The sequence below is a fragment of the Myxine glutinosa genome, chromosome 11 (genome assembly GCF_964187855.1).
Source record: "Myxine glutinosa chromosome 11, kmMyxGlut1.1, whole genome shotgun sequence".
Lineage (NCBI taxonomy): Eukaryota > Metazoa > Chordata > Myxini > Myxiniformes > Myxinidae > Myxine > Myxine glutinosa.
Window position 1 is genome coordinate 116,481,376 of NC_136271.1, and position 14,211 is coordinate 116,495,586.

General features: G+C 43.2%; 1 protein-coding gene across 2 annotated transcripts in view; it reads right to left on the reverse strand.

Moving 5' to 3' along the window:
* Positions 1–10,071: 10,071 nt before the first annotated feature.
* SMPD3 (sphingomyelin phosphodiesterase 3) overlaps positions 10,072–14,211 on the reverse strand; it is a 110,831-nt gene continuing 106,691 nt past the window's right edge. For both annotated transcript variants that reach the window (XM_068131191.2, XM_068131192.2), the window contains exon 8: positions 10,072–10,944. In XM_068131191.2, the coding sequence (XP_067987292.1) occupies positions 10,843–10,944 (102 nt within the window). In that variant the 3' untranslated portion in view covers positions 10,072–10,842. The remainder of the gene's footprint in view (positions 10,945–14,211) is intronic.

A 14,211-nucleotide genomic window follows, 5' to 3' on the forward strand; every position in this document is an offset into this window, starting at 1 on the left:
TCTGCATTATTTTTCAGTTTAAAAAACTTTATGTTGAACTTGAAGCCTCCAAGCATGGACGATATATATAGCCCTCATTGAGGTAAAAATAAAAGTAAAAAGCCTGCTATCGCTTGCCAAGCTAGCCGTTCCCCCCTCCCCTCCCCTCCCCCTCCCTCCCCCTCCCCTCTCCCCCTCCACTCCCCTCCCCTCTCCCTCCCCTCCCCCTCCCCCTCCCCTCCCCCCTCCCTCCACTCCCCTCCCCCCTCTCCCCCTCCCCCTCCCCTCCCCTCCCCCCTCCCCTTCGACCCCCTCCCCTCCCCCCCTCCCTCCCTCTCCCCCCTCTCCCCTCCACTCCTCCCCCTTCCCCTCCACTCCCCCTCCCCTCCCTCCCCCCTCACCCCTCCCCTCCCACTCCCCTCCCCCCTCCCTTCCCCCTCCCCCCTCCCTTCCCCCTCCCCTCCCCTCCCTCTTCTCCCCCCTCCCCCTCCCTCTTCTCCCCCCCTCCCCCTCCCTCTTCTCCCCCCTCCCCCTCCCTCTTCTCCCTCCCCCCTCCCCCTCCATCCCCCTCCCCTCCCCCTCCCCTCCCCTCCCCTCCCCCTTCCCCCTTACCTCCTCTCCCCCTCCCCCTCCCCTCCCCCCTCCACCTCCCTCCCCCCTCCCCCTCCCCTCCCTCTCCCCCCTCCCCTCCCTCCCCTCTCCTCCTCCCCCTCCCTCCTCTTCTCCCTGTCCTCCTCCCCCTCCCCTCCTCTTCTCCTCTTCTCCCCCCTCTTCTCCCCTCCCCCCCCCCTTCTCCCTCCCCCCCCTCTTCTCCCCTCCCCCCTCTTCTCCCCTCCCCCCCTCTTCTCCCCTCCCCCCCCTCTTCTCCCCTCCCCCCCCTCTTCTCCCCTCTCCCCCTCTTCTCCCCTCCCCTTCCCCTCCCTTCCCTTCCCCCGCCCGGCAATGCCGGGTACTTCCCATGGCCAGCTGTACGTGGGCTGCTCGAGAGTTGGAAAACCAAGCAATCTTTATGTCTTGGCACCAAGTAAGAAAACCAGAAATGTTGTATACCAAGAGGTTTTGAGAAATTGAAAATTGACAAAACGTCATGTAGGAAATGTACTGTGATATTGCTCTAAAATATACATGTTCTTTTCATCATATATTTGTATTATTCTTATTCAACCCGGGCGAAGCCGGGTACCTCAGCTAGTGTACACATAAATGGTTGTATGTTACGCAAAACATCATGTAGTTTGATGTTTCATGTAGTTCACAAAACATCATGTAGTTCACTCCCTCTTTCTGTTCTCTTCACCCTCTCTTTTGCTCAAGGTCATCTGCCATCTGCTTGGAAATCAGCCAACATCACCGCTTTGCACAAAAAAGGTGCAAAAACAGATCCCAGCAACTACAGACCAATCAGCCTTCTCCCAATTATCAGCAAAGTCATGGAATCCATCATTGCTTCAGATATGAAATCTTTCCTCTTCTCCAATGGCTTGATCTCTGATCATCAATTTGGTTTCAGACCTGGTCACTCTACTCTGGACATGCTGCTTCTGCTTTCTCAACAATGGATGGAGGTCCTCAATGCCAAACAGGAAATTAGAGCTGTCTCCCTTGACATTTCACGTGCCTTCGATACGGTCTGGCCACCTGCTCTGCTCACCAAACTCTCCTCCTTTGGTATCCATGGAAATCTCCACGCATGGCTGGCGGACTTCCTCTCTGGTCATAGTCAACGTGTGGCCCTGAATGGGTTTCTCTCATCTCCTCTTCCTGTTCAGGCTGGAGTTCCCCAAGGTAGTGTTCTGGGCCCTGTGCTTTTTCTGGTCTTCATCAATGATCTCTCTGACTCTCTTGAAAATCCTCTCTATCTCTTTGCTGACGACTCTACTCTCTGTCGCTCCATTCCTCATCCCTCAGATCGGCAGTCTGCAGCCTCCTCACTCTCTGCAGACCTGGACAAAATCACAGACTGGGCAAACAAATGGAACATGTCTTTCAATCCTGACAAATCTCACACTCTCACTTTGTCTCTCCAAAAAGACCGCCTGGACAACCCTCCCTTCTATTTTCTGAAAAATCCTCTTGAAGAAGTTCTGTCACTCAACCTTTTGGGTCTCACTATCTGCCATGATCTTTCCTGGGAAAACCACATTTCCAAGCTGGCCTCCAAAGCCAGTCGCCGACTGGGCATCCTCCATCGTGCAAAGTCCTTTCTGGGCACTTCTGAGCTCCTCACCACATACAAGGCTTTCATCCGCAGCTTGATGAGTCCTGCTCTCCCCTCTGGGCTGGTGCTCCTGCCTCACACCTAGCTCGGCTTCACGCGGTTGAAACCAAAGCATTCAGAATCATTGGAATCTCCCGCGATGAAGCTAACTCCAAGGGCCTTTCACTCACTCACCGCAGGCAGGTTGGTGGTCTTTCCGTCTTCTACCGACTCCTCTCTGGCCTTGCCCCCCCCAGCCCTCTCTGGGCTCTGTCCCCCAAATATTCCTACAGGTCGCACAAGATCTGCCTGCAACCCTCTTATGGTTAAACTGCCAAAATCAAGACTTTCTGCTCACCTTCACTCCTTCATTCCTCTTTTCTCCCGCCTCTGGAACAAACTCCCTCACTCTCTTCAATCCCACTGCACCCTCCAGGTCTTTAAAACAGCTGTTCACCACCATCTCTTATCCTCCCCCATCCAAAACCTTGATCTTTTCTACCCCCGCTAATTTCGGTCCCCTTGTGTTTTATACCTCTCCCCCCCGCCCTACCCCTCCCACGCCTCCTGCCCCCAAGCCCTCTCCCTCCCACACTTCTCTCTGCTCTCTAATGTTGTGGTTGTGTGCTTCCCCTTCTCTCCCCATCTTGTCTTCCGCTCCCTCTTTTTGTGTGTTTTTTTGTCTGGTTGATTTGTTTGTGAAATAAATGTTAGCTCTTTCACGAGCCTCGATTCAGTATACAAAAAAAAACAAAAAAAAAAAACAACATATCAAACAAAGAAAAAAATTGTAAATTTGGAAGGAGGTGGGCTCATCAGAGCATTGCCAGGGATAGAAAAGATCATGGGTTTTTGATAAGGGGTGATCTGAGATGGTGGTGAACAGATGTCTTGAAGACCTGGAGGGAAGAATGAGATTGAAAAGAATGTGGAAATTAATTCCACAGATGGGAAAAAAGAGCAACAAATGAGTGGAGGTGAAGAGTGATCCTTGATTTTTGGAGTTTCACCAGAAGGGGGTTTATGGTGGACCGTGTGTGACCTGCAGAAACCTGGGGTAGGGGATGGGACAAATCACTGAAAGAGCAGAGTGTGTAACACCAGAAAGGAGGCGGTAGTAGACAGAGAGACCACCGACCTGTCTGTGATGGCGTAGTGATAGACCCATGGACTCAGCTTCATCGCGAGAGATTCCAATAATCTTGAAGACCTTGATTTTGACGGCATCAAGCCGGGCAAGGTGTAAGGCAGGGGAGCCAGCCCATAGAGGAGAGCAGTGGCTTTGGAAACCAACTTTGAAATGTGGTTTGCCAAGAAAGATCGTGGCTGATAGTGAGACCAGGAGTTTGAGTGACTGAACTTCTTCAAGAGGCGATTGTTAAGAACGTATGTGGAGACAGGGGGTTGCCAGACAGCCCTTTCAGAGAGAGAGAGAGAGAGACAGTGAGAGTGTGAGATTTGTTAGGGTTAAAAGACATATTTCAAGTGTTTGACCAGTTTGTGATTTTCTGCAAGGCTTGAAGAGAGGGAAGAGGCTGCAGCCTGCCTGTCAGAAGGATGAGGGACGTCAAGGCAGATGATGGGTGTCATCAGCAAAAAGATTTAGAGGATTTTCCAGAGTCAAAGAGAACATTTATGAATATGAAGAAAAGGCCTGGGCCCAGAACACTGTATTGGGGCACTCCAGCCTTGACGGAGAGAGTGGAAAGATTCTGTTGAAAGCCCCACGTTAGCTACGAAGTCAGTTAGCCACGCTTGGAGTTGGTCTTGGATGCCATATGCAGAGAGTTAGGAGAGCAAGCAGGATGCCAGAGACTGTATTGAAAACATGAGAATTTAGATGGTCAATGATGAATGCTTTACCACCGTTCCTACCAGTGCCTCTTCCGCTGATCATCTGTCTTCTCACAACTGCCACACATTCATAGACAGAGAGGTCAATATTGGTCGCGGGCTTCCCTCTGATTATCTCCACCTACCTGGTGGGTGAGATATAAAAATGTCCTGTTTGAATGGGTTCCTCCGTCTCCTCCAGCCGTTCTGTGCCCCTCCGATGAAGTCTATCCATAGCCAACGAAGGTCAGAGTTTCCACTTCTTCCTCACAACTGCCTCCAATTGAAGAGTGTCTGCCCTTTCCTGCCAGAAACACAATTCCAGCTCGTTTATGTCAACTTATGCCGCAACTCGTCCTCACGACTGTGTGCTGCTTGCACACCGGGTGTGGTGTGGACTCTGTCCTTCATAACCCAACTATACACAGTCTTCTTCCTGACAAATTAGGGTCCTAATGTTTGGCTTTTGGTACTTCAAGGTGTTTTGATTTTGCAGGTAACTTGATAAATATCCTGCCAATTATATTATCACATCTTGTAATCGGTGTAGGGTCATATCATAACCCACCTTGTCACATGTGCAGGCTCAGGTTATAATACTATGACAAGGCATGTCAACCTGTCCCGAACCCGACAGGCCCGTAGACACAGGAGTAAAGCAGACATCAAAACAAATTATTGTAGCAAATAAAACGTTTACTTACAACATAAAATGTACATTGGCAACTCCATTTTCAGAGAAATTGATACATTAACAATGTCGAAACTTAGGCCTTGGCTTGGAATTGGAGGACTACGATGATTAGATTATTTGCACGTTCGACACAGCCAGACGGCTTGGCCGAGTAATGTGTTCAGGATTCCATTTGCTCATGGGAAGATTAATAATAATCCTAATATAACATGTAATACTGGATTATATCATACTGTGACTTTATGCTGTTTTTTGGATACCGATAGTTGTGAATGATGATTGATTGCTTATTGATCAATGTCAGTAATGGAACTGTCACCGGTGCACAATGAACAATACACATACATTAACTATTATTAACCAGTGAACAATTATGATAATTATATGGGTAAAACTTATAATGCTGAGGAAATAGCTCATTGGAATTCTGTAACTATAAGGGCTCATGAGGCATGACCAATCAGCAGTGTAGTTGGCTACGGCTACAGTTGCTGAAATGTCAGGTCCAGAGCTTTTGACTAATTTCATTTGTTTGGACATCAGTAATATTATTGATCCTAATTACAGGAAAGTGTAGAGTTAAAACTGATTGGTTGTCTGAAACTAAATTTAAAAAAAAAAACCTTATACATGAGTTACTTTTTTAAATAATGAAAACAATTTGACAATATACCTTGTCGAAGGTAAGGCCTTCATTTATAGTAGTATATGCTATCACTCAGTTGACACAGTTCGATGCAGCATCCTATACAATGCTTATCCAAGAAAATGAATTCAAGCTGTAAATTTGTTTGTACCTGGAGACAAAGGGTGGACAGTTGAAAATGTACATGTTTGTAGGCACCAAATTTCATGCTGATGGTCATACCGTTCACCAATTGATCACGATGAGTCCGCTTTCTCACTTCTTCTTGGTCCATGAGTGTCTAAGTCAGTGTTACATAATTTTAAGTGTACTAGAAACCATTAGTGGGCTAGCCTCAGCATCCTGGCCTACATTTTTAATTTGGTGGCCTGTCGTATTACTACTACTACTACTCCTTCTTCTTCTTCTTACTCTTCCTCCTCCTCCTCTTCCTCTTATTCTTCTTCTTCTTCTTTCATATGCAGTGCTGCTGAGGCAACGCTCCATGTATGTTGGGGCAGGAATTTTGGAATTTCTTTAGGGTGGGTCTTTAACATCCACCACCTAACGCTGGCAGACGGGATGCCCAGGTTAACGTAAATCCGAGGGCCAACACACATTAATATGGAGAGCATGTCATAACAATTCCAGAAACTTAGTGCAGGAGTGCAATGTAGCAGGATTGCTGCTACATTGCTGCAAACTAAATCTTAGGATTAAGACTACACAGAATAAGAAAACCTTTCCTGGAAGGTTAGGGAAGGAGAACATAACAGGCACATGACATGTTTTCATCAGCTCTAAAACATTGAAAGTGCATCTCCTCTAGGAAATTGCATCATGCATAAACACATATGATGTAACACATGCAAGAATGTAGGAACATGTACTGTATTTAACAAAATATTTTGACACACACGGACATAACACTTAGTTAGACACTATCAAAATATACCATTCGTTTATGGTACAATTGCATCTTGAAACTTTTCATTTGCTGTTGATCATATTTTATGGAGCAAGGCCATGCCACGTGACCAGGTTGGTCATTTATTTGTCATGCTAACATTTTTTATGGATAGTTTTTCGTATGACCTGTTTACATTTGGTATACATTAGTATACCAGTTTTATACCATTTATTTTTATACCAGTTTATACCAGTTTTATACCAGTTTTATAGTTGTTTTATACCAGTTTATACCATTAGTATACATTAGTTTATATAAATTATAAATTACCATTATAAATGGTTATATAATATATATATTACCATATAAATTATAAATATAATTTATAATAATATAAATTACCATATAAATTATAATATAAATTACCATTTGGTATACATTAGCAGGAGTTTCAGCAAAGCCTCCTCTTGTGGATTGCTCCCTGATGACGAGGATTGAAGTGATGAACCAAATGTTTTCCACCAAGAGAAGACGACTGTCGGTCAGCTTTTTACTTTGGACCACTCTGCGTATTATTTCAAAGTCAATAAACAAATTCTCCATGTGCATTTGATATTCTGCCATCTATACGTTTTAGGAATCTTGATTGCTTGTAATTCAAAATCACTTAAAACTATCTGCCACTTGCTGCATCTCCAGTGGTGGCAGAACAAAAGTTATGAATATTTAACTTTGATAACATTATCAAATTGAATTCTTGCATTGTGTTATTGTTCCTGTATGTGTTTACTCCCCTCTGGCCTTCCCCAGATTCTCCACTCTAAAAATCTAGACTTGCCACCCACCACCACCACTCTTTTGTTCCTTCTTTTTTTTCTTCCTGGTTGGTGAAACTGCTTTCCTGAGGCTGTTTGATGCCATTTTTCCCGACGAGGCTTCAAGTTGGTGGTACACCACCATCTCATGTGATCGTCAATCAACAAAGCCATGATCTTTTCTTTAATAAGATTTTTTTTTAAACCTTCCCTTTTTAAGCCTTCATATTTCTTGCCCCTCTCAGTCAGGTGACACAAACTAGACAAATTGAAACTATGTAAATACCTCTTCTTCTCCTTCTCTTCCCTTTATCCGATGGCACTAAGCTCCTGCCCTGCCTTGACCATGACACTCCTCCACTCCACTCTGTCCTCTGCCAACTTTCTCCACTCTCCAACCACCCCCACCTTACTGGTATCCCTCTTCGCACAATCCTCCAATCTCAACCACAGTCTACCTCTTTTCCTCCTACCTTGTTCCCTCAACTAATCCGCTCTCTTTGCCATTCTTTCTTCCCCACCAAATGTTCAGCCCATCTCAGCCGGCATTTCACCAATCTCCCTATCAAGATCATCTGCACACCAATCTCCTCCCTCCGTTCATCCATCCTCCTTCTATCCACCCTCCTCACACAATCCTCCAATCTCAACCACAGTCTACCTCTTTTCCTCCTACCTTGTTCCCTCAACTAATCCGCTCTCTTTGCCATTCTCTCTTCCCCACCAAATGTTCAGCCCATCTCAGCCGGCATTTCACCAATCTCCCTATCAAGATCATCTGCACGCCAATCTCCTCCCTCCGTTCATCCATCCTCCTTCTATCCACCCTCCTCACACAATCCTCCAATCTCAACCACAGTCTACCTCTTTTCCTCCAACCTTGTTCCCTCAACTAATCCGCTCTCTTTGCCATTCTCTCTTCCCCACCAAATGTTCAGCCCATCTCACCGGCATTTCACCAATCTCCCCATCAAGATCATCTGCACGCCAATCTCCTCCCTCCGTTCATCCATCCTCCTTCTATCCACCCTCCTCACACAATCCTCCAATCTCAACCACAGTCTACCTCTTTTCCTCCAACCTTGTTCCCTCAACTAATCCGCTCTCTTTGCCATTCTCTCTTCCCCACCAAATGTTCAGCCCATCTCACCGGCATTTCACCAATCTCCCTATCAAGATCATCTGCACGCCAATCTCCTCCCTCCGTTCATCCATCCTCCTTTTATCCACCCTCCTCACACAATCCTCCAATCTCAACCACAGTCTACCTCTTTTCCTCCAACCTTGTTCCCTCAACTAATCCGCTCTCTTTGCCATTCTCTCTTCCCCACCAAATGTTCAGCCCATCTCACCGGCATTTCACCAATCTCCCCATCAAGATCATCTGCACGCCAATCTCCTCCCTCCGTTCATCCATCCTCCTTCTATCCACCCTCCTCACACAATCCTCCAATCTCAACCACAGTCTACCTCTTTTCCTCCAACCTTGTTCCCTCAACTAATCCGCTCTCTTTGCCATTCTCTCTTCCCCACCAAATGTTCAGCCCATCTCACCGGCATTTCACCAATCTCCCTATCAAGATCATCTGCACGCCAATCTCCTCCCTCCGTTCATCCATCCTCCTTTTATCCATCCTCTTCACTTCCACAATTCTCTTGAAGCAGTTGTTCTCGCAGACCTACAACCTAATTGAAAATGTATTAATTGATGCCAATTATCAAAAATACAAGATATTAGAATCATGTTCGGTATTTTGGGTGAGTCTGCTTTGTTGAGCCTCAGTTTCGCTGAACTCTGTAACATGAACCCGAGTGAAACCCTCTCTTCAAAAATGAACCATCACAGGTTTTCTCCGACACAAACCTAGAACAGGTTCAAACCGACTTGTACCACAGGAAAATCCCTATTGACAGCAACAACAAAACTATAGTAACTTTGTTCCATGTTACCCTATTGTGTAGATTATTATTCCAAACACAGCTTCCTTCTCTGGTGTGAATGTAAGGCTTACCACTGTGGTTAGCGTGTGGTTAGGAAGGATTAATTGTTTTTATTGTACTACATCACTTTATTTTGTAACTGGTAACTGCGGATGAATTTAACTTAGTTTTAACCATCCACAACCACGATATTTTCTACCCCCATTAACCCCTCTACAAGCCCACCTCTTTCCAAGTTTCCAGTTTTTCCTTCTTCAGAGTTTGTGGCTGTATCCATCTTGTTCACCCCCCCTTCATTTTTCTCCACATCCCTTATTTTTCCTAGTCCCCCTCTATTTTATCCCCTCCTCTTTCTACTGTTCCTTTTATTCTGTTACGTCCTGATACATTCTGTGTTCTAGCTCCTCCATGAGCCTCGACTTTGTATACAAAAAAACCCCTGAATTTGTTTCTTGATATCTGCACTGCTAACATTTACACAAGCTCAAACATTTTGACTTAGCACTGGGACGGAGTAGGAAGTGCATCATTTTCAAACGATTACTTATATTCCATGTGAGCACAAAGCACAAAGCTGACGTCAACTGATAACATTCATTTTACACGTTTAATTGTTAATCGAAGGGGTCATTGCAATGCTGTAGTCAAACACAATTGGTCGATGTTGAGATAATCAAGTTTGAAAAGTTCCTGAATTTGCATACGTGGTTCAAGAGCTGTTATATTCATTCACCAAAGAATAAGATTTTGCACAAATTATGTGAAAACTTGATTAACCAATCGTGGCTGAGCACTATCCGCTAAATTACTAGCTGCACTAACTTTGACATCATTCAGAGATATGCTTGGGTACATTTAATGGAAAACTATTGTGATTAGTTTACTATTTATTAATTAATTAATTAAATTAAATTTATTAATTTGATATATTAATATATTAATTAATTTATAATATATTAATTAATTTAATTAATTTAAATTATATTTAAATTCATTTATAATATATTTAATTAATTTTATAATTTAATATATCAATTAATTAATTAATTAATTGATATTAGAACTCATCCACTGGTGTAAATAGATTATTTGGTTGAAAAGGTTACATTCTCGGATTAATTGATGTCATGTGATGGATAAACTTGGTTGAACAAAACGAGCAATAACACGCTAAACTAGTGAACTAGCATGTGCATTAATTCCACTGTGAGTGTTTACTTAACAGCTTCATTCACACTTAACTGGTTACACATACCGATACTTAGCTGTTGGTAAGACAATTGTGATGGATGCAGTAATTGAAAGTTAAATTCGAAATCGATTTTAAAAGTTTGTATCATGTTACAATTGCTGTACAATTCACAATTTAAAAATTACTTTAAGAAATAAACAGGAAATTATTTTCCACTTAGGTTTTCTTACTTCCTTCTTCAATCAACTTGTCTGTATATTTCCATACCTGCAAGTACATACTGGATCTGCATCCTGCAAATACTTCCTTATACATCTCTACGCACAGAGATGACATAAATAAAGAATATTATACTAACTGTTGACATAAAAAAAATTTCTTCTTCCATTTCTTCATTTTTAGTATACAAATAGCATTGTCAAATGTTGATTTCCAAACATGGCATTAACTGGTAATGATGGTTTTCCACCTGGATATCAAAATATCGCAGGTACTCAAGAGTCCCCTTCAACCGCACTGGAAGAATGGAGGGGAAAATCAAATGAAAGTTTATTGTCAATCAGGCAAAAACCTCAGTTGTGCCTGAGTTGTCAGCTTGCATCTTTTGGTATTTCTTCTTGTAAGCCTGCTCATCTGCTCGTGTGGTCCGTTACTTGTTACAGCTCATCGTCCAGACCGGACACCAGCAACCGCATCCCGACGGCGATATGATCGGTGAGGCCTGACAGCTGCGTCACAAACGTGTAGTCTTCCACTTCCTGAAAAATAAATGGTAGATCTTTTTAAATGCAACATTGGTGTTTATCGCCAAAATATTTGGTGCTAGATTTGACTCGCTACAGAATGATGTACAAATGTAAACTGCTCTGATTCAATGCCATGAGCAAGACTGGAGTGTAAACTTGAGTGCTGTTTTTATTATTTATTTATTTTTCATGTTCAGTTGTTGCTCCATTTTCTCTCTCTGAATCTCTCTAATGCATTTACATTCATGAATACTTTAGTACTTAAGTGATATCTCTGAATCTCTGCTGGTCCAGCTGCCATGTGAGTGATCATGGCCTTATTGTCCATAAACATAGAGGAACAATGGTCCTGTAGCTCACCTGGCCGATTGCCAAAAGGTGGAGTGATGGATAGATCAGGGTAAAAATAAGAGCTAGATTTATAATACACTTGATCAGGTAGTATTGACATGATGTTCAAAGTAATGCAACTCCCTGCTGTGTATGAGCTTTAGTTTAAGATATTGCCCACTTCCGGTATGATGATGCCACTTCCTGATGTGTCAAAATTAGCCGGTGCAACTCCAAGGTGTCTATAATTAATATATTTCGAGATATTGCCCACTTTATGTATTATTACATCACTGGTGGCCAAATTGTGTTTCGGATCAGCTTATTTTAATCAAACATACCCATAGGTAGTTGATCATATATTTTACGTTTAGCATTGATTGGTTATGCAGTTTCAGAGAAGATGAATGTTAAAAGTTTTCCTTTGATGCACTTTGGCTGCCACACCACGTGATTGATAAAGTCATTTTAACAAACTATATTTCCTTTGGGTCGTTGATCACAAAAGTAAAGCTTCGCATTGATCAGTGAAGCGGTATCAGAGAAGATTGTTTGTTTGTTTTGTTTGTTAAAGGTTTCCTGTAATCCAAAATGGCGGCTAAACTAAATCAAAATTCAAGTTATTTTGGGACCGTTAAACTTTACAATGACTTACTTATAGGGTGGATGCCATGAACAAACTTTGATTCTAACACACCGAAGATCATTTTAGACAAGTTTGGTCACAATCCCATCAGCAGCTTCAGAGAAGAAGTTGCAAGTGTTGACTGACAGATGGATGGCGTGCCATCTCATAAGCCCCAAGCCCATCTCATAAGCCCGTGCCATCTCATAAGCCCCAAGCCCATCTCATAAGCCCGTGCCATCTCATAAGCCATCTCCATAGTATAAAAGCCCGTCAAAATGACAGGTTGGAACAGTTTATTCGACACTATGGCCTCGTGAGTGTGCCAAAGTCTGAAACCTCAGCCTAGTGACAGGTGTGCTTGTAACTGCTTTATTTATTTGACATCATATGGACGAATTGAACACTAGTTTTACTCTGTGCGCATTGCACATCACGCGCAGCAAATTTAACCTACATGCGCCTTGCATTTATTGATATTTAAAAAAATGTTTCTCTGCACCGCCCTTGAGGCTCGATTTGCAAGCCACCGTCTACAATTCCAATTGAAGAGACGTAATTACTCTTTCATGGAAAATGTTTTTAGAGTTTGTTTTATCCTAAAAAATAGACCACAGTGAACACACATTCGTGTTATAAGATTGGCCTTTAAAACCAGAAGCAAATCGTCCTTATGAAGGGGGACAGACATCCGTACAAACACACACAAATACATTATGCTGTATATGGTAGATGACGTACACACAGGAAAGGACGAGGGTTAAATTGAGAGAATCAAAATTGGGTGAACAGGAGTGTTATAAGAAAGAGAAAGGCAGGTGGTGGAGTGGGGAAGGACTCTCATCTCCCTGTGATATCAGAAATTCCACCATATTGGCACACGTAATAAATAGATGGCTTCTAAGCAAATGGAGTTCCCCAGTCTTGCACATCACAGCAGTCCTGACGATTGCTCAGAGTAAGAAGAAACAATACAGAATGAGGCTCATGGAAGTGTGAGAGCAAGGTTTTCAGTGTTGAAAAGGGTGTGAAATGAACTGAGGCATGTAAAGATCGTTTATACAGTGATATTCTCCCAATAAAACTGATTAGGGTTTTGTAAGGCGTTCACAGACATGGTTATAAAGCAATTATGCCTGTGTTAATTTGAAGATGCAATGCAGATGGGTTTGGCTGGGAAGTAGGTGCTGCCTACTTACATGGAGCTCAGATAGGACTTGGGATAGAAAATCCACATTAGTCTGCACTGTTCTTTAAGCTTCTTAGGAAATTAAAAAAGATTACTGCAGTCTAGTCATCAGATGAGAACATGCCGCGAGCCCTGGACAGTTATTTATCATTTATCGATGATAAAATAAGGCTTGGTGGTTATTCGAGCACCTAAAGAGCCATGGTGCATTCCGCAAAAAAATCACAATATTGGCAGATTTGTGGAAAAGTGATGAAATAGCATGGCCCAAACCCCCCTGATAAGCCATTAGCATGACTGCAGATAAGACTTAAGGCTTAATATCCCTTCCCCAAGGATAACATATGCCCGAGTTTTTCAACAGACAGAATTAATGTTAAGGGCATTATGTCATACGTAATACGGCGGTATCTCATCAATTGTGAGCTGTTGCATTTTTGTACATTATCAAACAAATTTGAAAATGAAAGTGGGTTTGCATCCTCTGAGAGATCCATTCCAGTTTTATCTTTCAAGGGGCTGGATTTGATCAACATTTTGAACATTGTGGCACTTTTGAGATGGAACTTTCTTGGCGAAGGTTGCTCAAGAAAGGCATTCTTGCAATTGGTAGGGGTGGTGAACAAACAAAATTGCGGCCAGAAAATCTTTTCGCATCCTCATTATCCTGAAGTGCACAGACTTGATGCCAGATTGCTATCAACGTTTGCTTCATTCTACTTGTGTGAGATGACATTTTCTACATTTAATCTACTGAAGACAAATTTAAGGAGCAGACTTGCTGATACGAAACTGGAAGCTCAGCTGAGAATGAAGTTGATCATTTGAACCCAGCTTCGTGTATTTGGTGATTAAAAGACGAGCTAGGATTTTCCATGGGATTTTTGTCGCTGCATGTCGCTGCGTCCTTTGAGGACACCTCAGCACTATCCCGACACACACCACTGTGTGAGTTACGGAATGAGGTGTTTTACGGTGGCAGAAGTGCAAATCCTGCCACCAACCTCTTTGAGAGAGGTCCCAGTGAGTTGGTACTTATTTTGCCGACCTTGGAAGGATGACAGGCTGAGTCAACCTCCTGGCATTAATTCAACAACTGACCGGGATCCCAAGCCAGCACCCTAACTGCTAAGCC